The sequence below is a fragment of the Lampetra planeri genome, chromosome 2 (genome assembly GCF_965212315.1).
Source record: "Lampetra planeri chromosome 2, kcLamPlan1.2.h2, whole genome shotgun sequence".
Lineage (NCBI taxonomy): Eukaryota > Metazoa > Chordata > Hyperoartia > Petromyzontiformes > Petromyzontidae > Lampetra > Lampetra planeri.
Window position 1 is genome coordinate 4,716,272 of NC_136108.1, and position 23,802 is coordinate 4,740,073.

At 41.2% G+C, this 23,802-nt stretch overlaps 1 protein-coding gene across 1 annotated transcript in view; it reads left to right on the forward strand.

The window, feature by feature from the left end:
• Positions 1 to 23,802, forward strand: part of LOC144725058 (voltage-gated delayed rectifier potassium channel KCNH8-like) — a 71,303-nt gene that overhangs the window by 27,573 nt on the left and 19,928 nt on the right. Inside the window, exons 4-7 of the mRNA XM_078604510.1 lie at positions 4,093 to 4,235; positions 5,531 to 5,774; positions 14,596 to 14,753; positions 22,273 to 22,480. Of these exons, the coding sequence (XP_078460636.1) occupies positions 4,093 to 4,235; positions 5,531 to 5,774; positions 14,596 to 14,753; positions 22,273 to 22,480 (753 nt within the window). The remainder of the gene's footprint in view (positions 1 to 4,092; positions 4,236 to 5,530; positions 5,775 to 14,595; positions 14,754 to 22,272; positions 22,481 to 23,802) is intronic.

A 23,802-nucleotide genomic window follows, 5' to 3' on the forward strand; every position in this document is an offset into this window, starting at 1 on the left:
ATAATACAGGTTTTTTTTGGGGTTAGATCGCGTAAACATATAAATGTGACCTATGGAAACACTTGGTACGTCATAGGAATGGGGGATCTTCATGCCGGCTGCAGGACCACCAGTGGAGATGTGAACCACCAATTGCTAATTTGTACAATGGAAAAACACAGAGCATGTTTGTCTGTGTATATATATATTAGGGTTGTTAAAAGCGTTTTTTTTGCACTTTTTGTAACCACATTAAAATAAAATAAAACACTATTCATGGTTACCGGTTTCCCACATATATAGAAATGTCTAGAGTGGTAAATAAAAACATTCTGACCTTTTTAATTGAAAAAGTAAAAGGGGCTGCTGTGGTGAAACGGTGAGCTGACTGGTCTTGCCATTCAGAGTTCGCTAGTCCAATCCCATCTCCCAGCACGACAGCTGAAATAACGGGACCCGTTTATTTTTTCATTCCCCCCCCACCTCTATACACGCAGCAGTATAAATGGGTTCACTACAGTCAGTCAATTGGCAGGTCATGTGTGGTGTGGTAAAGTGTGAGTACGCTTACCTCTTCCAAGATGTCTTGTTCACAAACTCCGGTCGTCCTTGCAGCAGCTTTAGGCAGACCATCGGAGAAAGACGGTCACTGCATCGCGCGCTTGAGGCCCTTCCACCACCAGTGGTATGAGCAAGCAAGTAATACATCGCAGGGTTGCAACTTCATTTGTGAACTGAGAAACGAGAGCAAATGAACCACATCAACCACGTGGTGAATTAGGCCGCAGTGCGGTTTGTACGTTTGCGCTTGCCAATCAGAGCAGTCATTACCAACATTCCACAGGAAACGATTACCAGTTCCTGACTTTTGTAACCTGTCATCGACAGTTTCACGGTTATCGATTAACAAGCCTAGTATATACACATCCATATATAATATTTATACAGTCATCAATTTTTATATTGCTGTTTTTGTAACTTTTTTTTTTATCATTGTGCATTTAAAAAAAATATATGTACTGAGCTGCAATCAACAGCGCATTATAAAATACCATAAATATATTGAGAAAATTGGCCACTCAACACGTTGCCAATACAATATATGACAAGAATGTGTAGAATTACAGCGAAGAGAAAGCCTTGCCAATTACTTGAATAAATGTCATAAGCACTATAGATTACAAATTCCGGAAAAGCTAAGTACTAGGAGATAATAGGTTACTGCTGATGGATGATTTGAATATTTAATATTGCGTCTGTGTGATGTTTCATTGGCTTTGACAGAAGGGCATTTAACTTGTACACTTTATTTAATTTGTAACACGAGCATTCTAACATTTGTCACTTCTCGGCAACAATCACAAACATTTGCGTCACTGTACAGTAATCAACATAGTTTTAAAAAAATAATGCAAGCAAACATTTGAATTCAAATTTCTCATGCCTACATCTTCAATAAAGTGTTTAAGCCGTCTTCGTGATTACACATTTAACACATCATACATTGTCACATGACACTGTTGAAAAATGTCACCCAGTATCTAAATTAAGGTAATCTTCTAGTGCAGCTTACCGTGTAATTGAGCAAATGAGTATACATTTAGTCTATGGGATATCTCAATTTTAAACAAGACGGAGGAGCGGGGGATCCTCTATAGCTTCCTGCCAGCACTGGTTGTAAGCGAGCAATTGCAGAACGACGCCTTTGCATTTTACCGATATGTTGTTCAATAGAATGTTGCACCTTTTCTTTTCTCCACAACGCCGAGAGTAATGCTGAGTGTTACCGAGCTCATGCTGACCGCTGCGGTCCTATAGCGTGTTTGTAGTTGTCCCGTGAGGACAAGAGCCTTGCGTACCACATCATCATTCTCGGCGCACACTTCGCCCCCCATACATTACTACTTCGCCTCCTTCTTCTTCTTTCGTACGGCTGATTGTAGATGCAGAGCAACAACTGCGATTTCACATTCAGGTGGTCAAGCCAGATAACTGCATCAGGAGCAGCGGAGTGCATCGCTGTGATGCAAGGCCGTAATTATAATATATATTGTGGGGGACACGTTCTCCCCACAATATTCTAAGATGCTCAAAATGTCCCCCCCCCTCCCCCAATATATTGGTATGAAATAGATTCATGATGATGTGATTGTGATTATACTTTATTAATACCTAATCTCTGCCATTGCATACAATGAAACAAATAAAGGTAAAAAATAAAAAACAGCAATGTAATACAATACACTATTTGACATTATTGTAAAAAGTAAATAAAAAATCCATCCTATGTGTTAGTTTTTAATATTTTAGGCAGGAAATGGCAGAAAATGAGTTTTGAAATTTGGATTTTTTTTTCTGGGGGGGGGGGGGGGGGGGGACCACCAGACCCCCTGAACGATTTGGTCCCTCCCAATGTTGACTCCATAGCTACGGCCTTGCTGTGATGTCTCCTTCGTATTTGTGGATCGGGGCATTGCATCGTTATACGTTGTTATGACCTGTTCTGGGTGGTTGCAAACCATGCAACATATAAGCAACCAATTCCCGATCCACATACATTACTGATGTGTGGCAGAGACATGAGCCCTCGCCCACGTGGTCTTTCCATGAGGTCAAAGTGGACGACTGCGTCAGCATATTGTTGAATCAACCCATTAATGGTGATGATTAATTCTTTAGAATACAATCCTACAATCTGCACCGTGTTAAACAAATCTGTTGTGCAGCTCATTGAGCTCGAAAGAATGTGTTATATGTGACCGTGCACCGCATGGCTAACTACATTTCATACCGAGGAGATCCTCTGCACCTGTGAGTGTTGTTTTCCACTTGGTCAGACCCTAGTTTGTAATTTTGCTGAAGACAGTGTGCGATACATTGGTGGGGCTTTCGCATTTAATGTGCTCGGAATGATGAAGACAGCCTTGTTTTTTTTAAATTAACTCTGCAAAATTCACATTCACAAAGTGATGGTGGAAATTAACAATTATAGAGGCACATTAGCTTGTAATTGTACTGAGTTGAGGTTTTGAAATAAATTTACTTAACACAAAAGCTGGAATGGCTTGTGTTGTTACCACGAAATATTATTAGAGGATATCTTAAGTTCCCAATCTTCTTCTTGCTATGGCTGATGTTGATTTAGAGGAATAACTCTAATTTTACAGCGAAGTGGTTGCACCAGATAATTGCATCAGGATCAGCGGAGCGTATTGCTAAAACGCCTCCTTTGTATATGCAAATCGGGCGTTGAGTCATTATTTGTTCCACGGTTTAATCTGGGTGACCAGTTGTTCACAGTGACTTTCGGCTGCAAACACAGGCTTAGCACTGAAGGAATACAGTGCCAGATGTGGAGCTCAACACGCGCGCGTACAGCCCCGTTTGTCAATCCACTGCTGGATGAGAGCCACCCACGCAGGCATTTGACCACATTTCACGGGACCGGCGAGGGCAGTTTGGTGAAGGTAGATCTGGGTACGGAACAACACAGGTCGCCGTTCAAAGGGAGCTCTTCAGCTCGACTGGCCTTATCTCACTCGATAAAGTCAAAGGCAATACAAGTTGGATTTCGCTGCTCTCGCGATCCACTGCCAATAACGGCTGCGACGCCTCTTTTGGTTGTTGTTTCAATGCGCGGCGTGAGTCGCCCATCCAAGCGGTACCCACCAGGCTCAAGCCTGCTTAGATTCTGAGGTCTGACAAGATCGGGGTCGTGGCAGGTGATTTGGTCACAGGCAGTGCTCTACACTAAACGATGGTTTTATTATACCAGGTGAGGCCCGCTGAGCTGTGTAGATCTTTTGCAGAAGCGACCTCGCCACAAATGATAGCCCAACGAAGTGGCTTTTCGTGTGGGAATTTCTAGCAGCCGAAACACTCTAAACGCCGTGACGTTGATTCTAAATGTGGAGGGGGAAAACCGGAGGACCCGGAGAGAAATCCACGGGGTGAACATGCAAACTCAAAATATACAGGCATCGTCATGGTTGGCTATCCAACCCACGACTTCCTGTATACCAGGCGAGGCAGATAACCATCTCGCCACGTGCTGCACGGCTCTGTGGTGGGTGCTCACGGTGTGCTTTGCGGGGGGCCGTACGTGCCCTACAGGCCAGCCTGTGGCGCACAAGAGGAGGGACGGTGGAGCCCTCGGGGCGAATTTCAACCCGAATCGCCGTCGCAGCCGAGCGGTGCTCTACCACCTCTCTGGACACCTGCAGAAGCAGGACAAAAACAAGCTGAAGATCAATAATGTAAGCGCCGAGAGCCAGACCTGAAACATTGTGCGAGCAGATCAAACGAACCGCATCTGGAGATGTTTTGATTCAGGCAGAGTGTCACAGTGTATGGTTTCACTCCAATGTAATATTGTATTTGTAATGTGGATTTACAGTTTTCCATGTTTGTGTTTGTATTTTTTTTAATTTTCATTGTGCTGCGGAGTATCCACTGCCTTTTCTTATTGACAATTAAAAACGGAACCTAAAAGTGCTTTATCCAATTTACAAGAAAAGTAAGGGCATTAAAGGCACAGCAGGTTGTGCTGTAGAGGAAATGGATAATGAAACAGGAGAGACAAACTGTGTGGACTTGGCAATGTGATGTGCCAATTCAATTGCAGTATTCAAGTTCCTGACACATGGTGCTCAGGCACACAGAAGAACACGTTTACAATATTTATTTTCAATGTCCCGAGCATGGCAAATGTGTCACGAGCGAAAATGGAGAGAACAATTCCCATTAAGTTAAATCATGTCAAAGTTCCAATGAACTTCATATTATAATTATTTTAAATAATTAATAGTTTTATATTATAATATTTCCAAACATACCTGTACATACCGTCCTGTTGGTATCGTCAGCCACCAGTTAATTTGGGACACCTGGTGTGCTCACAAAAATGTATAGTGAAGCCAAAAACACTGCGTATCTTTGACATACCATATATATATGCACATCACACTTCAATATTGGCTACAAATGATCATTTTCCAAAGCACTTCCGAATGTCACTTGTTTAATTTATTTTCTGGTGATTCAAGGAGAATTTTAAGAGCTGCCACCGTCGGCAGATGCCTTCGGTTGCCGAATGAATACATTTATGAGGTCGCACTCATTATACACAAAGTGCTTGACACAAATGAACCACAGCATCCTGCTGATTTCATCAAGGAGCATAAATCATCACGTGAACTCCGGTCATCCTCGGAGCGGCTTTTGGCTAGCCATCGAGCAAAGACGGTCACTGCATCGCGCGCTTTCACATGCACTTTTGCAGCCATCTGGAACGCTCTTCTTTCTGATATTAGGAAGCCACTGGAGCTATTCACTTTTAAATCTAGATTGAATACTCATTTATTTAGAACTGCTTATTGTGTTTAGTTTGTCGTCCTTCCCCCGCACCTCCAATTAGAGCGGTTGGCTACGTACAGTGCGAAAGAAGTTCAACATGCATTGGGTACAATTGCTTCTCTTTGTTTGATATCCCTTCATGCGCTGAATAGTACAGAGACTCCCTGCACTCACTCTCCTTTTTTTCTCCACCCAGAACGTTTTTGGCGAAAAGCCTTCACTGCCCGAGTACAAGGTGGCAGCCATCCAGAAGTCTCGCTTCATCCTGTTGCACTACGGCACGTTCAAAGCAGGCTGGGACCTGCTTATCCTTCTCGCCACATTCTACGTGGCTGTGACCGTGCCCTACAACGTTTGCTTCTCCGAAACCGTTGAGAACATATCGGACCCGCGTAGCACGGCCGTCGTTGACATCTCCGTGGAGATTCTCTTCATCATTGGTGAGTAATGTTGGGTCAAAGCGATGCCACTGGGCTCTTCAAATTCTGTCCTTCGCACTCCCACACAGAACCCGAAATGCCTCCTTCACCTTCAAAATGATGGCATTTATATTTCGTCAAATGATATCGAAGGTTGTGTGGAAATGATGACTGTTTTGATGTTTCCTAATCATTCCCTTGCCGCACCGGCACATTTATGTGCATTCACAATATCCCGCGAGACCCTAAGTCACTACAGCGTACATCATGCAGGGGCAGCCAATTGCAACTGCAGCAAAAGAGCATCTCCATGCAAGGATAACTTAAGGGAGAGATTGCGAATTAACTGTAATCAGTAATGAGGAATTGTTTCTAATTAAGGTTACATTCTTAAGTGAGAGTCATGCTGGGCACATTCCATTCCTTTTCTTGAACCAATGGGGGTAATTTAACATTTATTTTGTGTCGACTCGTTAGTCCGTAACACAGTCACTGTTGACGTCCCACAAAGTGGTACTTACTTCACCAAATGATGATGATAATGGTTGCTGCTGACTGGCACGGCCGCATCAGAGTCAAACAATTAACCGTCACTCATAGCCTACTGGGCCTTACTGTTCATTCATTGCTGAGCTTTCTGAATATTAAACTGGTTGCGCCAACATCAATAATTCTCGTGGCGTGGGCTTTTGAAAACACGTTTTGAAATTCATTTGTCGTTTATTCATGACCAGGTGTGAGACAACGACAGAAGGTTTACTTTGGTGTCAACCCACTGCACATCAATTTATCTTTTAATCTAATGCGAATTAGGTTCTTGTTCATAAAGTGTGAGCAAATGCTCAGTCACTGATTTGAGCAGGAAGTGGGCCAATATTTGCTCTTTGCTACATGTGTAATGCGGGCGTAAACGACCTCCCGGAAGTGACGTCATGGGGGGAGGAGTTACGTCACGTCGGGGGGAGAGGGGTCAGGTCTATAAGGGCAGAAACCGGAAGCAGAAGGGGAGGGATCAGAGACTGGGAAAGAGTGAGGCCACGCAGGGCAGAGGATGAGAGAGAGAGTGGCGAGATCGCCACATACACGGACCACGAGGTTCGGCACCGTCGGCCAACGGTGACCGACCCCGGAGCAGCAGGAGCAGCGAGGAGGCTGCAGAGAGCAGCGGGTCTGCAAAGGAGGAGTTGTGCAGCTGGGGTCTGCACGAGGAGTCAGCAGCGGGTCTGCTAGGAGAGAAAGTGGGCTACGTGAGCGACAGCAGCCTGGGGCTGCAGAGCGAAGAGTATCTAGGGGAGTGCCGTGAGGGAAAAGCATAAGAACCCAAATAAAGGACACGGAGAGAGAAAGAAGCGTCCGAGTTCTTTATTACACATGTAGCTACCCAAATTTAATGTGTGTGTGATAGTCAGCCAGGACACTTCACTTTATCCAAAGAGGCAGAAGCAAACACGCAATAACATTCTCATTATAATCATAAGTCATGATCTATGCACAGTTATAATACAGGTTTTTTTTTTAGGTTAGATCGCGTAAATATACAAATGTGCCGTTAAACCCGCCACCACCCGACACAGCCAATTTAACGACACATTTATATAGTTAAACGATCTAACCAAAAAGCTTACGTGTTAAACTATCCACAGCTGTATGAAGGCCTCATATAATACATGTCACTGCATCATAACAGGAGGCATGTTTCATAGTTATTGTTTCTGCCCTTGGTGGGGGGAATCATGGCACAGTGGTTCGTGTACTCTGCTACGAATCTGGATCCGTGTATTCTCTTCCCAGCCATATCTAACAAATGATCCGGCCATGGCTGCACACCCCTCCACCAACTCATACTGACCAGTACAGTGAAGTATGGCTAACACATCCCCATTGAAGAGAGGCCTTCGTCCAACAATCGCTTGTTCGCGTTCATCAATTTGGCCAAATGGTCGTTCAGCAGAGTTCTTGACTCATGGTGAGAAAGGTTGATGGTTCAAATCTCGGGTCAGGCAGGGGATCGACTCAACCGATCATATTGTAAATGAGCACCAATCTGTGGGGAGGTGAGCAGCACTAGTCTCACTGAGGGAATGGTCCTCGCTGTGAGACGTTTGAATGTCCACCGCTGATTTGAGGATCGCCGTAGAGATGAGCACTATTCATGTGATGTGGACCAATCAATTTCAAGGACAATGCATACATTATCAGAGTGCTGTTTTTTTGTTTGCATTTTGACCGCAGGTATTGTGGTTAATGCAAACATGATCCCTTGTAAAAAATGTGTCAGTTTTGTGCCAGATAAAAGGGTAAAAAAACGATTATTATACTGGGCATACAACTCGCGCTCACCCAATGCACCGTGAACTTTCACCTCACTCGTTGTTCAGCTTTTAGGGTGGGGGGGGAGGGGGTCTCTTGGTTTATATTGGCAGTGCATTGTCACAACGCCCCGTGTTCTGGTTGTGTTTACGAGGTTTTTTGTTATTTGTTCAGGTTGTTTTTTTTACCCCCCACTTTGTTGGCACAGCAGCAATGTTAGCAGAGCCTTGCATTAACAGGGCAATTAGCGTTTTTTATATGTCAAGGGTGTATATTGACACGCTTTTTCCTTATAATCTTCAAGTGAAGTTACTGCCTTCATAGATTAATTTAACTTTGATTTATATGCAATGTCTTAATTGGTGCCAATTAACCAAGGTCTGGTAACCTTTGCATTCTTAAATGATGGATAGTGAGCACTGCCAGGCATGCGACAATGTGTGCTGTTAGAGGATACCTCCACCGTTATGATAATAATGCACGAAAAGCAGGAAACTAAAACAGAACCAGGGGGGAAAACCCACCAAACTAAAGAGTTAAGGCCATTTTAAAGAGATGGTTTTTCAAAGCAGACTTAAATATATCTACCCAATCTGAATGCCTGATTTGAAGTGGCATCGTTTGGATGCCGTGCTAACAAAAAGCACCGATCATCCACTGTTAAGATTAAACTGAAAGCAGAGTCCAGGAGTTGCATTTCAAGCAAATGTTTAATGGCCTCTAAAGCGTCACTGTGGCTGAGCTGGTATAACTGGTGGCATAGCGACTGCACAAAAATAAAACAACAAACTGCATTGCTTGGACGCTCTGTTATACGGTACTGTAGATAATCGAGGTAGGGTAACCCATATATGCGCTCAGTCTTGGCCACCTGCACAACAAAAAAAGAGCGACAGTGGAAATGTTCTCATTAACGGAACCAATTTTGGAAGTGTATTGATTATTGTAATGTTTTAAAGGTCCTTCAGAGGAACTCTAAGTCTAATGGTTAATCTTGGGCTATTTGAATGTGTCACAGAGCTTGAATGCCCAAATATATTGGACCATCTTCCATTATCTTTTTTAAATTAGCGTGAAAACCCATACTTCACCAAACATTTTTTATTTTTAGTTGAATATCTAATCATATATATATATATTTTCACATGTAATATATAAAATGCTATATAAATATATAAATGCAAACGTTGTTCCTGATTGCTTATTGTATATCGATCACCCTTAACTGATTTCTTAGTACAGTATATGATCATTGATTCCATTTGGTGTACACTTTTCAATGGTAAACCATTCGGTTATATTTAGTGTTGTTATTTTACAGGGTTTGCGATGGAAGTTTGTATTTTAAGTTGCAGGATGCTGACGTGTCGTTTGGAACACAGCGATATGGGGGATCTTGATCTGGAGACGCGTGCAGCAGAGCTGTGTTAATTAAGACCAGCACTAGGGAAGCATGTCCCACCAGGCACACTCTATTACTCATGCTCAAGGCTCATCTCACTTCCTGTTAATCGATCGTTTGGCCTACAACAAAGCAACAGGACGTAATAAGCTTGGCAATTAAATCCGGAACTTACGAAGCACCCCAAGGAAATGTCACATTCTTGTCACGCGGTGAACCCTTTAGTCATCCCACAGAGTCCGTGCAGTTGTTTAAGGCATTAAAGTAGCAGTTGTGAAAACCACATTTGTTTTTCGTTGACTTCCTGGTGGGGGGAAGCTGTGCAACTATCGCGAATTCGCAGCCCGTGGTGAACGTCAGCATTTCTGGCGTAAATTGTGGACCGTAAATTTTGTACCGCCATATTGGCAAACATTGTATCAGAGGCATGAATATTTATAATGGCTCTTAATTTCAACAAAGGTGGACCACGTGTGATAACATTTAATCATTTCATCATGATGCTTATAACTCATTTTAATTAGTAACCAAAACGTAGTTTTTGGGCTTAAATAAATTGGGTTCAGTGAGAATTATGAAAAAGGAATATGATGCAATTTAAATGCTGAATATTGGCAGGATATACAAATGGATTTTTTGCTGTTAATTGTGAGTGTTAACTTGAACATTACAATGAGAGTGCCAGCATGAGTTTAACTTATACAATAGTTGATTGTGATTTTTCATAAAGCACCTTTATAAAATATCCACACAGTCATCTAAAAAAATACCTACTGTATATAAAACAATGTGTGTAAGGCTGAAACAGATGCAATGGGATTGCATAGAGAAAGTTACGTAACAAATAAAAATACATGCACGACCAGTACAGCACGCTTAGCATGCATTACATATCTAGATGGCACATTATAATTGTCTATAATATAACAAAGTAGAACAGCTGTGCAGTGTTGATATCAAATAAGAATAGCATTGTGATCATCTGCCTATATAAATACAATGAGCAACCATTATAATTTTAAACATTGGACACCCCTTGCTGTTAAAAACAAATCAAGTAATTTGAAAGGCAATTTGCCAAAGCCTGAATAATATTTGGCTGAGTGTATCTGACCTGTTTACATATATCATTTGTGAATGGAAAAATATTCAATCCTTAGAATGAGGTTGCCAAAAAGTCAACTGTTACCACCTGTCTGATGATTTTTGTTTAACAAGTTTTAGAGGAATCCTGTTCTGCACACAAAGGGTATTTTGTTGGGAGCCCACTTAAACACACATCACCAAAACAGGCAGTGGCATATATAAACTGATAAATATAATTAATTTGAAAGTGGAATTAATGCATCACACACTCTGCATCATTTGCGCATCACTCACAACATATTATTTACGAATGAGGGAAACATGGTAATTACAGAATGATTAAACGATTCCTAGGTTGTACTTCAAATTCAACATTCTTTTTAATTTTGAATGATAACCAAACTTATTTGTCACATTATCACACCATATTATATGTTAGCATTGGTTAATGTTGAATAAACAACAGTTTTAGTTGATTTGAAGCTTTCGTGACCTCAGGAATTACTCTTTGGTTCTTTTGGTAAAGTCACGTAGAAAATAAATAAATTAAATAATAGAATACGACGTTTCGATTGCAACACAAGCATAAAACACAGACACGGAGACACAGACAGACACACAAGCAGAGAGAGAGACAACACAGAGACACACACAGAGAGACACACAACATAGACACACAGAGACCCAATGCCTCTGTGTCGAGGCCTTAAATAGAGAGAGGGGGGGAGCAGAGAGAGAGGTGGTAATTTATTTTCTTTCCACGTGACTTTACCGAAAGAACCAAAGAGTAACAGTTTTAGTGTTTTCTTTTCGTTTTTCAAGTCATATTTTGTCTCATCCACACTTTCTTCAACCACCGTACAACTGGTCACACAAAGCTTATTTTCATGCGTCTTCCTACTGCTCCACTTTGGAATTCCCTCCCATTGTCTCTTATCATTGTCTCTTATACTGGTAGGAACCCACTGGTTCCACCAGCCCACAGGGGATTATTGTGTCTGTCCGTCCGTCGTGCAGGGAGGGGCTGGGTGGGGAGGGAGGGGCTGGGTGAGGAGGGGAGTTGGGGAGGGGCTGGCTGGGGAGGGTGGGGCTGGGTGGGGGGTGGGAGGGGTGGGGCTGGGTGGGGAGGGGCTGGTCACCCCGTGGTGCCCTTATAAAACTCAACGCTTAACCTACTCACACCGGCTTGTGCCCGCCCTCACAGTGGCATATTTGCAGAATACACCACGCCGCCGTTGACCCTGGCCATTGACCGACCAACCCAACGTTCCTATCAGCCCCCTCCGCAGGAATGTGTTCATTGTCTCTTATCATTGTCTCTCATCATTGTCTTTTATCATTGTCTCTTATCCCAAGTTTTTTACAACCTTGCTCAACTCGCATCCATTACACCTTCAATAGTGCTGTTTGTTGCTGGCTCCTTGGCATTTCAGCCAAGAGACACATGAAAATTTTAATTCTGCTCATCGGTATTCTGCCACTGAGGTTGAAAAACTCTCGCAGTAGTCAATGTATCGTCCCATATAAGAAAATAGCATCTAGAGGGTGATAATCAACACCTGAGATTCATTCATCATCAGCCAGGATCAATCCACTGCTGTATGAAGGCCTCCCCACATGATCACCATACTGCACTGTTCGCCAATGCCAACATCCATCTCACTCCTGCGAGTTGGCTGATCGCATCGCTCCACCTCCACTGCAGTCATCATCTCAGACAGGTTTTCATACTTGGCTGTGATTTTGTCGGCAGTCTTGTTAATCGGTCACCATCCCTTCTCGTGATCATCATCCTTTGCCCAAGGTTGCTTACTTTTCACTTACTTTTATTAACAGTAACATATGATCTCTCTGAGTTGTGTGTGTTACCTGTGCACGTACATTTTCTGTTATCCAAGTGTAATCCCAAGCGTGGCACCTATCCATGCTAGAATTGTTTGTTGCATGACAATCACACCGAAAAATGTGTAAACATAAGGCACGGATATTTATATATATAACAATAAGCAAGATTGGTGTTTCTATTTTTTACAGTCATTGCTGGCCAAGCTGAGACCATCAACTTTCTACAATTGAGAAGCAAGGTTCATCAGCAATGGCCATTCGCATGAGAACTCAGTATCTCCGCAGAATCAGATTATTTATCTGATACGGCATTTACTCTTTGTCCCACCCACCTACCTAGCTTTACGTGATTTGATGCTAAACTAAATTTTAGAAAAAATATAATGTATCCACGAACACATTTAATTTAAACGTCACATATTGGTTAATTGAACAGCTGTGATGTATATTTGTGTTTTTAAGCTGAAACTGTATTTAATATATTTTCACACATTTTTGTATTTGTAGGATTTTTTCTTTAATTTAGTTGTATTTATCTAACTTGTATAACAATTATAAATAACAATTTGCTTAATACGTATTCCTATTAATTTCAAGCCAAACTTTGTTATGCGTTTACACTCATACATCTTTTACAGCAATGTGTACATGAGCCATTATTTTATGGACGAAATTTTTATATTCGCAAAAATGTTCAAGCATTAACAAAAGTAATGCATTTTAATTATGCTGAAAGTACCAAATGCATTGCATGTTTTGTGCTTCTTAATGAGCTGGCAGGTTAACTCTGCCGGAGTTACATTTCATCAATTATTCTTTGTGGTTGTCATGCCTAGCCTTCACATATCAGAATGTTGCATAATATATGCTGGATACCGAAGATCACACAATTCTTACCACAGTTTATATCTGGCATGTGAAATTAGTCATCATTTCTTTTTTACAGTGTTTTACGTCTCATTAAAACAAAACAAAATTGCACCGTTACTTTTGCCTTCGGCAAATGTATATATATATGTATCACAGTGATATATAACTGCGATCATTACTAAAACATCGGATGCATTATTTATTATTTTGTTATAGAACATGAAACATATTTTGAAACTTAACAGTAGCTACAGTTTACACGACTACAACGATGTTGTAAACACAATAAAATATTAATGAACAGATTTAGATTTAAAGCTTTCGTGACTGCAGGGATTCATCTTCTTGGTTCTTTCGGTAAAGTTACGTAGAAGGGAAGTAATAAAAAAAAATTCTCACGACGTTTCGGCTACAACGCAAGCAGCCGTCTTCAGGTGATTATTGGATTGGAGAAACAAAGGAGTGGAACGTAAATGGTGAAAATATTTTGACCATCTCAGAGCTGCTCATGACATCCATGATAACAACCAATGGTAATGCTCTACAGGGAAATGACGTAAGAATGTATTAAGAACAAAAAAGCCACGAAGTTAGTCTGAACTTAAACGCATTACAAGAAAACGTAGTTACATCAAGTTCCCCAAACAAATTAATATCTCTCTTGGAGGGACGCAACTGGAAACACACACAAGAGTGCATAATATCTTGGCCAAAATATTGAAGGGAGACCAGAATATATATATACTTTTTTTAAGTAAATAAGCAGACGAGAGTAGTTTGAAGTGCTTTTGGAAAACTGAACTTAATATTGAAAAAGCTAAATATTGCCAGAGACGTAAATTTACACATCATATTCATTCTTAAGAAAAGTCAAATGAGCTTGGGCAGGACGCGTTGCGAGGATGGATGTTGACCAGCGGTCGAGAATAATGAGCGAGTGGCAGCCAAAGCAGTGAACGCATCTAAGAGGACACCCACAGCCGAGAGGGAGCAATGCGTGTTGAACTTCTTTCACACCGTACCCGGCCAAGCGTCCGAATCGGAGGTGCTGGGGAAGAGCAACAAGCTACACGCAAAAAAAGCAGTGCTAAAGAAATGAGCTTTCAACCTACATCAGCTAGACAGATGGTCGCATTGGGGGGGGAATTGTGAGAGATAGCAACGGACGCCTTCGATCGGCGGTGGGTAGATAGCGGCTGACGATGAGAATGACAGAATCTCCCCTTTTTGCCGTCATTCGTTGCCTTTTTCACTCAGATCAAGGCCCACCAGGATTGCTCTACTTATTTATGCCTGTTCTTTTTTTTTGTTCTTGTTGTCTCTCTACAGACATTTTGCTCAACTTTCGCACAACTTATGTGAGCAAGTCGGGGCAAGTAGTTTACGATGGGCGCTCCATCTGCGTGCACTACGTAACCACCTGGTTCTTCATCGACCTCATTGCTGCGCTGCCCTTTGACCTCCTCTATGCATTTAATATCTCTGTGGTACGTACGGATTTTATTGTCATTTATTGTTCATGTTGGCTAAACCGTCCCCCGTATTGATGCTACGTATGTATGTTGAACTTCTTTCACACAATCGTGCTAATCGGAGGTGCGGGGGTGGGGAAGGACAAAAAACGGTGTTGCTAGCAGGCCACAATGCAGCAAAATCAAAGTATCTTTTAAATATTATTACCTACTAAAAAATGTCTAGTCAGAGTGGTTTCCGTTCAAAGGACCATTCATTTTTATGAATGAATATTGTGGATGTCCTAGGAATGGGTTCCTGTGGGTTATTGCTTAGATAACGGATATGCCCTCAGGCATTCTACTATCCTATAATTGTATTAAATCTACAACTACTACCTGCTGACTGAACCTGCTGAGTCTGTGGTTACTGTTTACTTCAAGGTTCTACCATCAGCTCAATCAGAATATTCGTGATCTTGTTTAATGGCGTAAACTGCAGATTGAAAAAATTATCAGGATGTTTGTCAAACAATGTAGTAGGAGTAGGTTTTTCTTTACCATTTCTGGACACCCATAGTACTTTGAGCAAAATAAGTTCAACATACATACATATGAACAGAACAGAGACTTTGCTCTGTTGGGAACCTTTTCAGCAAAGCCCACTGACGGGTCTGGCAGGGGGAAACCAGGTGTACAGACTCACTGTAGGATCTGTGATAAGGAACTGGTTTTCAATTGATTTTCTTTTTACGAGATCTGACCCCAAAAAATGCGAAAAGCCACTTTGTTGGGCTATTATTTTTGGTCAGGTCACATTCTGAAAAATTGTAATAGCTCAGTGGGCTTTACCTGGTAAGATAAAAAAAAGTGTTTAGTTTTATTCGTATATTATTTGAAGAGATTTGTTTACCTTTCCTATTCTTGTTATATATATTGTCATTGGTTGTTGTTGTTGTCACGTTTTAACCTGCCCTAACTGGACATGTGTGAAACAGAGCCTTACAGCTCACGGGATTTCTCCAGTATCAATTCATCTTCTGATTCTGAAATCAATTATAATTCATACAATGGGTCGCGAAAGGAACTGACTTGGTGCTGATTTTGTCCTTCATTGATCCCACCAGCAAGTCACTGTCCAGCAGTCCTGGCACTTCGGTGGTGTGTCGTCTTCTGACAGGTTTTACAATAAATCAAATGTATCTTGCCAGCGACTCGACATCCATCCTTGTGTTACGTACGAAGACTTGTTTAAATCCAGTCAGTCACTGGAGTTCTTATATCTCCTGAAAAGAACTGGTCCTATAGGATAAAAATAAATAAATATCTACGTAAAGGAGTGCGAATGAAGACAGAGAAGTGTTATGACCTGCGGTGTGGTGGTTGAGCACAGTACGGACGAGACAAAATTCACTCGCAAAAAAGACAACTTTTACATATTTTTCGATTTAAAGCTTTCGTGACTGCAGGGATTCATCTTCTTGGTTCTTTCGGTAAAGTCACGTGACTTTACCGAAAGAACCAAGAAGAACTTTTACATAATTTACATCAAATAGGTTTTTTTTTTACGATCCTTGTTTCGTTTCAAATTCTGGATGATGCTCGAAGCCAATGGCCCTGCTAAAATTACAGTAGCCGCGATATAATTTATTGATGGCGAATAAAATGCATCGTTTAACAACAAGAAATATTAATTCGGGTGAAAGAACAGGTGATCTTGCACAAATGTTTTAAAAAGCAATTTTTTTTTTATAAATGTGACTTGATTTTTAATTCACATATAATTTGTTTTGTTTGAATTCATACACGACGAGATGATGAAAATTTTGGGACAAATCTGATTCGACCGATGTAGTCATACACTTCAATTCAGTAATACGGAGAATGATGGAACAATTGCAATGTGATAATAAAAAAATGTAATTACTAAGGAAGAGGAAAGAGTTTATTGAGTTCATGCTTTAAGAATTTGACATGACCACTGTGTTTCAAGGGTCTTTTTGTAAGCAGCGTTAACGTTTTGTGCAATTGGAGGACAAACATGGGAAACATTTTAAACATTCTTGGCAGCTCCTTAAATTTGATCAGCGCTCACTAGATTTGTAAAGCGTATCTCATACATATATCCAAATGCGCTTAGGGGGAACGTCTTGTTTTATTATTTGAATCATCCTGAACAGCACGGATGCATCATAATACCAGAAACTAATGCAGCATTCACAAAATTTAACGCAAATACATACAGCAGCCCATAGTTGCAACTCTCACAATCATTAAATAAATATGCTAATATGTACACACGTTGACCTTTTCTCAATCCACTGCTGGATGATGGCCTCCCCACACTGTTTGGGTCAAGGAGGTTGGTGAAGGTGGGGAGCATAGACATTGGGAAGGCAAAGTTCAATACATCAACGGATGTTGCTGTACTCCCCAGAAGCAGCCTACAGCAACCTACCTGCTTCACACATGGTGAACACCCATCCAAGCTCAGTTTAATAACACGTAGGCTTTCGCGACCAATATCATCCAATATAATCATCCCCACCCCCCCCCCCCCACTTTGTGCAAGAGCGCAGAAGTGTGGTCACCGCATCTACGCCTCTATATAAGGAACGAAACAGGTGGACTTCTCCACAAATCTGGCTGTCGCCTGATGAAGCTGGTTGTAATTACTGGCGAAACGTCGTACTCAGATTGTAAATGTTGTGGCTTGGCTCTCCAACACACCGGTGTGCTGTACTAGTGACGAATTGGCCACGTTCTGTTTACGTGACAACCCTTTCTAGTTGGCTGTGTCGGGTGGTGGCGGGTTTTAATGACACAATTATATATTTACGCGATCTAACCCAAAAAACCCATCCAAGCACTATCCAGGCCCAAGCTTGCTTAGATCTAATGGGATTGAGCATGATAAAGGGTGATTTACTCATCGGCCCTGTCGTAATATAATCTCGCTCAGTTGCAAGTGCATTTGATTTTTACATTAAAAAAAGGCTGCGCTCTGAAACGAGTCAATGCTTAGCATGAACAAAGCAGAGTGATTGGCAGTGTGTTATTCACAACAACAACAACATAGAGAATTCTGAATCCAGTGCTGCCATGTTTGGTCTTAAATAATTTAGAAGGGTTCACTCTGGAGGTCAACTAATTTTCGATAAGCAACCAATTTCAGTTGGATCAGAAGAGTTATGGCAATAATTGAGGACTCATTATGTCCCGTCACTGTGATTCATCATTCAAGAGCACCCAGCAGGAGACTCTGAGCATCTGCTCGTAGCGATGGAGGTGAAATGAAACAATTCGGCGAGAGGAATGGAGCAACTCAGTTGCGCATTTGTATCAAATCACTCAATCGGGATTACGCATTGCAATCATCACTCGCCCACTGAAGACTTGACAGTGCCCTCTTGAAAAGGAGTCGTGAGATTCTGTGAGGCTTTCTTGGGAAAACAAATATAATAATACATTATATTAATTTAACAATGTGGAAAATGTGAAATACTCTCCCAACACACTGGTGTGCTGAACTAGTAACTAATTGGCATATTTTTTTCTCATGATAAGCCTTATTAATTGGTTGTGTCAAGTGGTGGCAGGATTAACGACATATTTATATTTACGCGATCTAACCCAAAAAAAACCTATTATGGATAACGTTTGTATTGCTTTGTAGCACAATGTAAGATTCGTTCAAAGTAAATTACAACATCATATGCATACATAGATTAACTACCACAATATAAAACAATATCTTCCTTATCAAATGAAGATGTCATGAACCAACATTAAATGTGTCATGTTTACGCAAGCGATTAATATAGCAGACTGAGAGTAACAAGGAAAATAAAAATGAGGTTTGTTTTTCTAGCAGCGAGGGGAAATTAACATTTCTGCCATGCTTGTAGATTCGGACTGATGAACCATATAAAAACGGAAGATTGGATTTACATATTGTACCTCATTTTCTATGACACACGTTAAGTTTTGATATTTGGTCAAACATCAAACATCCAGAGCTATGTCTGCAAAATGTGTTGCGTTTTTTATATTTTAGTCCTAATGCAATTAAGGGTATCAATTTATGACACTCTGTTTCTAATCCTTGTTGAACGATGAATTCTTCCTTTGCTAGGACATTCCGCAAAACAAATAATTTTAAGATGAAATGTTGACCCCTCAATAATAAACAAGTGCAGATTATGATTAATATCAATTTACGGGATCACAACTATTTCATCAGTTTGCTGCTCTAGGCATTTTAATCTGTTGTTTATAATGAGTCTAAAATCTGAGATTGTTTTAAGTTGACTGTCTTGTTTTTGTCTCTAATTAGTTTTTCCCTCTTGTTGGCTACATTGCACCAGGCATCGATCACCACATGTGTAGTTTTTATTGAGAACAGAGATATCTTTAGCAATCTGGGCACTGTCCACTGTAATGAAGTCAATCTCATTTCTAATTTCACTATTTCATCTCTGCCAAGTTAATTTAAAAGGATATTTCTTTTTGAAAAAGTTTTTAATTCGTTTCATGCCCCTGCTTCCTGCCAACTGCAATAGAATATCATCATTCTGATTCCTCTCTACAATGTCAAGATTTCCAATCATCTCATCTCCACACCTTTTACTTACTTTTGCATAAGGTAACCCATGCCAAAATGGTACTCGAATAATAATGATAATAAGACAGCTCATTAAAAGAGGGATGTGAAAGGTTAACAAGCAGACAACCAATTATGTAAAACCACAAAGACAGGTTGAGGAAAATGCGAAATAAAACAGGAGATGGGGAATGCGAAACTAAATATTGCATAAACAGAACTCTTCAAACAGTTAGAAAAATAATGAGAAGTTAAATTAGAGAATAAAACATTTCATTGAAGATGTTCGAGCAAGCAATGGGAGTATGAAAGCTGCAAAGAGGAGGTTGATGATTATCCACTTGGGGGAAATATGGAATCATAACACTTGACAGAGTAGAGGGATTTATGCAGATTTCTCAGGCATAAATTGCATATATTTCAGGACGTGAGCCATGTTTCAGATGAAGGGGTAGTACCAGATGTCATACAAACACTTTCTTTCACGGTATGGAGAAAATTACGTAAAAGCTCCCGGACCAAATACAGTAAATGGTATAATCATGGACATCAGAGGAACAGGACCAGTCATTAGAAGAAGAATTATGTAATGTTTGCACGGAAATAAACTCCTCAGTCATAGAACAATGCCCAAATCATTAATCTATTGAAACTGACTTGATGATTTAGATAACTGTTGGCCTCTAATCGAAGGCCTAAAACACATTAGATACCTTGTGCGCAACTTTTGTAGACTGTGAAAATGTATTTAACTTAGAAGAACCAGATGCAGTCAACCCCAAGCTCTTACAAACCAAGGCCTAAATATATATTTTTAAATGCTAATAAAGACCAGTTCCAAGCTTGGACGTTTCACACTAAGATTATGAAGAAAGTGTCAATAAATATTAGAAAAGTAGTCAGATGAGGAAACATGCATTCCTGAAATCTGCTGGCAGCGATATTAAAATATTATTCGTAAGAATTGGATTGGGAAAATCGTGGCATAAACGTGAAAATGTTTTTTTTACCTATTTCAGATTTTCTAATTAAATTGTTATTACAACAGCCAATGGGAATGAACTACAGTATGAGGAATTTAATAAAAAAAAGTATCAAAGTGTGCCTCGATATAAATGAGCAACAGAAAATTACTTTTCAAGTTTGCCAAGGGCAGTCAATGAAGGCAGACCGGGATAAAAAAAAAAATATGAAATGAACAGGTGAACAAGAGCAGGTTGGAATTATTTTGAAAATGAAACTTATTCATGAAAAGCAACATACCCGTGTGCCACGTGAAGACAGCTTTTAATCAGTAAACAGTGCGTGCTATGACAAATGATCAGAAATATGTCAACTGACAAAGAACATTTGAACAAAAGCTCAAAAGTGCACGCAAGAAAAAGTGTGACGGAGTGTACACAATTGTGCTCAGGGAACACATCCAAGAGGATGGCCTCCATGGAGGTGAAGCAATGAGATGTGTATGTACGTTGAACTTATTTAGCGCCGTACGTAGCCAACCGTGCTAATTGGAGGTGTTCACGTACAGGAGCTGTCTATTTGAGTTGTTGTGTCATGTGACTCTGAGAGTTGGTGACACCTTCGGAAGGCTTTTATCCCGCAGTGAATATATCGTGACTATGCGAATTAAATGTTTGTTGTTAACACAATATTTCTAGATTTGAAGCTTTCGTGACTGCAAGGATTCATATTCTTAGTTTTACCGAAAAAACCTAAGAATACACAATATTTGTGGTTTGAATTAAGTTAATATTTTCAGTTGCCTGTTGATGCTGTGCACAGCTTTATAATCCTAGAATCTACATATACATAAAAATTTCATGTGCAGCGAATTTCATCTTTTAATTAACATCAGTGTATTTTCCATAAGCAAACAATATATGTGTAGGCATTTGCTTGCCTGATTCTCAGCCGGAAGCAATATTCCCAGTGGAAGTTATTTTAAAATGTAGTGATATACATGCATATGTATTGCTCAACATACTGTATAATGACATTTATTTATTATAGGCGTGTATCAAAACAAAATCTCCATGCAAAATTGTAAAACGCTTTGAGCCACTCGTTAAACATGCACATTTAAAACGACACGTAAGCAACCGAGTATGTAAAGTAACACAGCGGTCCTGCTGTCCGCGCATCAGACTTTTTTTACGTGCCCTGCAAGTGGCCGCTAATATTGGCGGTGTCACACCTGATGCTTTGGGAGGTTGTGTTGGGAATTACCAGACACAATGAGGAATATGGACCATGTATTTACAGGGTCTTCTAAGGTGTTAAGCCCCAGTGGCCCCTACCTCAACCATCTGTGTTTGAGATCAAGGTTGTATATGGGGGGAGCGGTAGTGTAGCGGTTATCACGCTGCGCTATGAACCTAGTGACCCGGGTTCTATTCCCGCTCATGGCCAACGCCGGTGACGATTATTTGAACCGGTCCTGGGCCTGCCCTAGGTCGGCTCAGCCTCAAATGTGGACCTGGTGCGATGTGTAAACAGGAATGGTGTTGGCCACCCACCCCCTCGTGTGCTGTGTCAACCTTCATAGGCACTCACTAACAGCACTTGCCGCAACAGTCTGTTACAGGCTATACGGCAGATCTTTGTCTTTGTTATTTGGATCTCGTATCACTGGGATCTATGCAAATCTCTTTTCCCGCGCTCGGATACGTGAATGTGCGTTCCTTTGTCAATCCACTGCTGGGGTTGTTTGACCATACTTCACCACTGCTGGTGAGTGAGGGTTTGGTAAAGTCAACTTTCAAAAGTGTACGCTGTCCCAGTGGGCCGCCCCTTGGTTGTAAATAACGGTTTTCATTCCTTCACCTTGGCTTTTTTTATTGGAAAAAAAAAACTCATTGTGACCTCGCAGCCACCAGGGTGTGCACGAAATTGTTTCTGTTTCTGCAAAAGAATTGCCTCATCCCACCAGAGCTCCGTGTGCGTGTCCAGACAACGTTGGTGCACCTGCTGAAGACGGTGCGACTGCTCAGGCTGCTGCGACTGCTGCAGAACCTTGACCGCTACTCGCAGTACAGCACGGTGGTGCTCACCCTGCTCATGTTCATGTTCGGTCTGCTCGCTCACTGGATGGCGTGCATCTGGTACAAGATCGGCAGAGCGGAAATCGAAACCAATGACCGTCACAGCTGGGACATCGGTGAGGGGAACGTAAAACAATGCCGTAGAATGGATAAATGCATTCAGGACTCCGGACCTCTAAAGCTCCGATATTATACTGGCAAAGATTTTGAGAAATCTATTTGTTTTTTTTCAAAATATGTATTATTCCATTTAAACAAAACAAAATGTGTCACCTGCGTCATCGGGTGGATGAGGGTTTACGACAGACATTTTATTCATGCGATCTGACCATAAAAAGATATGATTCATAATATTGGTCACGAAAGCCTATGTGTTGAATGACCAGTGACTTCTTAAAGCACAATATGTCACTAACAGACAGTGTTTAATCACCTTTAAATCAGCTGATACACATTTTCAGGCTAAATGTGGAGATGAGCTCACGTGTGTGCGTGCACACAATCTGCGTGTGCTGTCCGACTTCAGGAATAGGTATAAACCCCAGAAGCCAGTTTCAAAAACGATGTTTTAAAAAGCACAAAAAAAGATACCACATATTTAGCCTTTCAAAGACTGCTGGGGCATTTGCTGTTAGGGAGCACCTACAAGTATTGAGGTCGGCACGGCGCATGAGTGTATCATGTGGCCAGCACAGTGGCCAGCCATCCAAGTCTCCGCAGTGCCGATGTTTAACCGCCACTCCAAATGAGGACCTGGAGTGACTCCACGTCCTCATTTCATGCTGAGTGTGCCAAAGGGAGGCTCAGGATCGTTCTGAAATCACACTCAATGTGAGCTGTGGCCGGGAATCGAACTCAGGTTTTGGTAGTGCATTGCCTAAGCTCCCGTATGCGAAGCTGCACGCACAGAATTAACAATATTGACAGTGCGAGAGTGCACGCGTCGATTTTTATCAATGATTTTGGATTTCGTTTGTCCACTTTCCCAGTTTTTCCAATCCTGAAACTCTTTTGACCTGAACACGGTGTGCCTAACTGGGCTCACAAGTGCACCTTTGAGAAGAGCATGTGCATATACAAATATAATACCTGCTAATTAGAGCATTGTCTGGTCATACAATCTCACAATTTGAAAATAGTTTGGTGAAATAATTGAGACTAATTACTGTACATCCGTTCATGGTGTTATTAACCCTTTGGATATTATCGCATAACGTTTTATAATCTGCGATGCTTATTCATTGTACGTACGTATTTCATCGCATTGCAAAAGTAACCGTCACTCGAGCGTAATGACACCGAATAATTTGCATTGTGTGAGTAGCACACCACCGTCTCGCTAACTGCTTGCTTGGAATGTGATACACAATGACAGTGCAAGCGGGCACGGTGCACTGCTAGGCAAGTCGAATCTCTGTGTCCTTGAGCAATAAGCTTT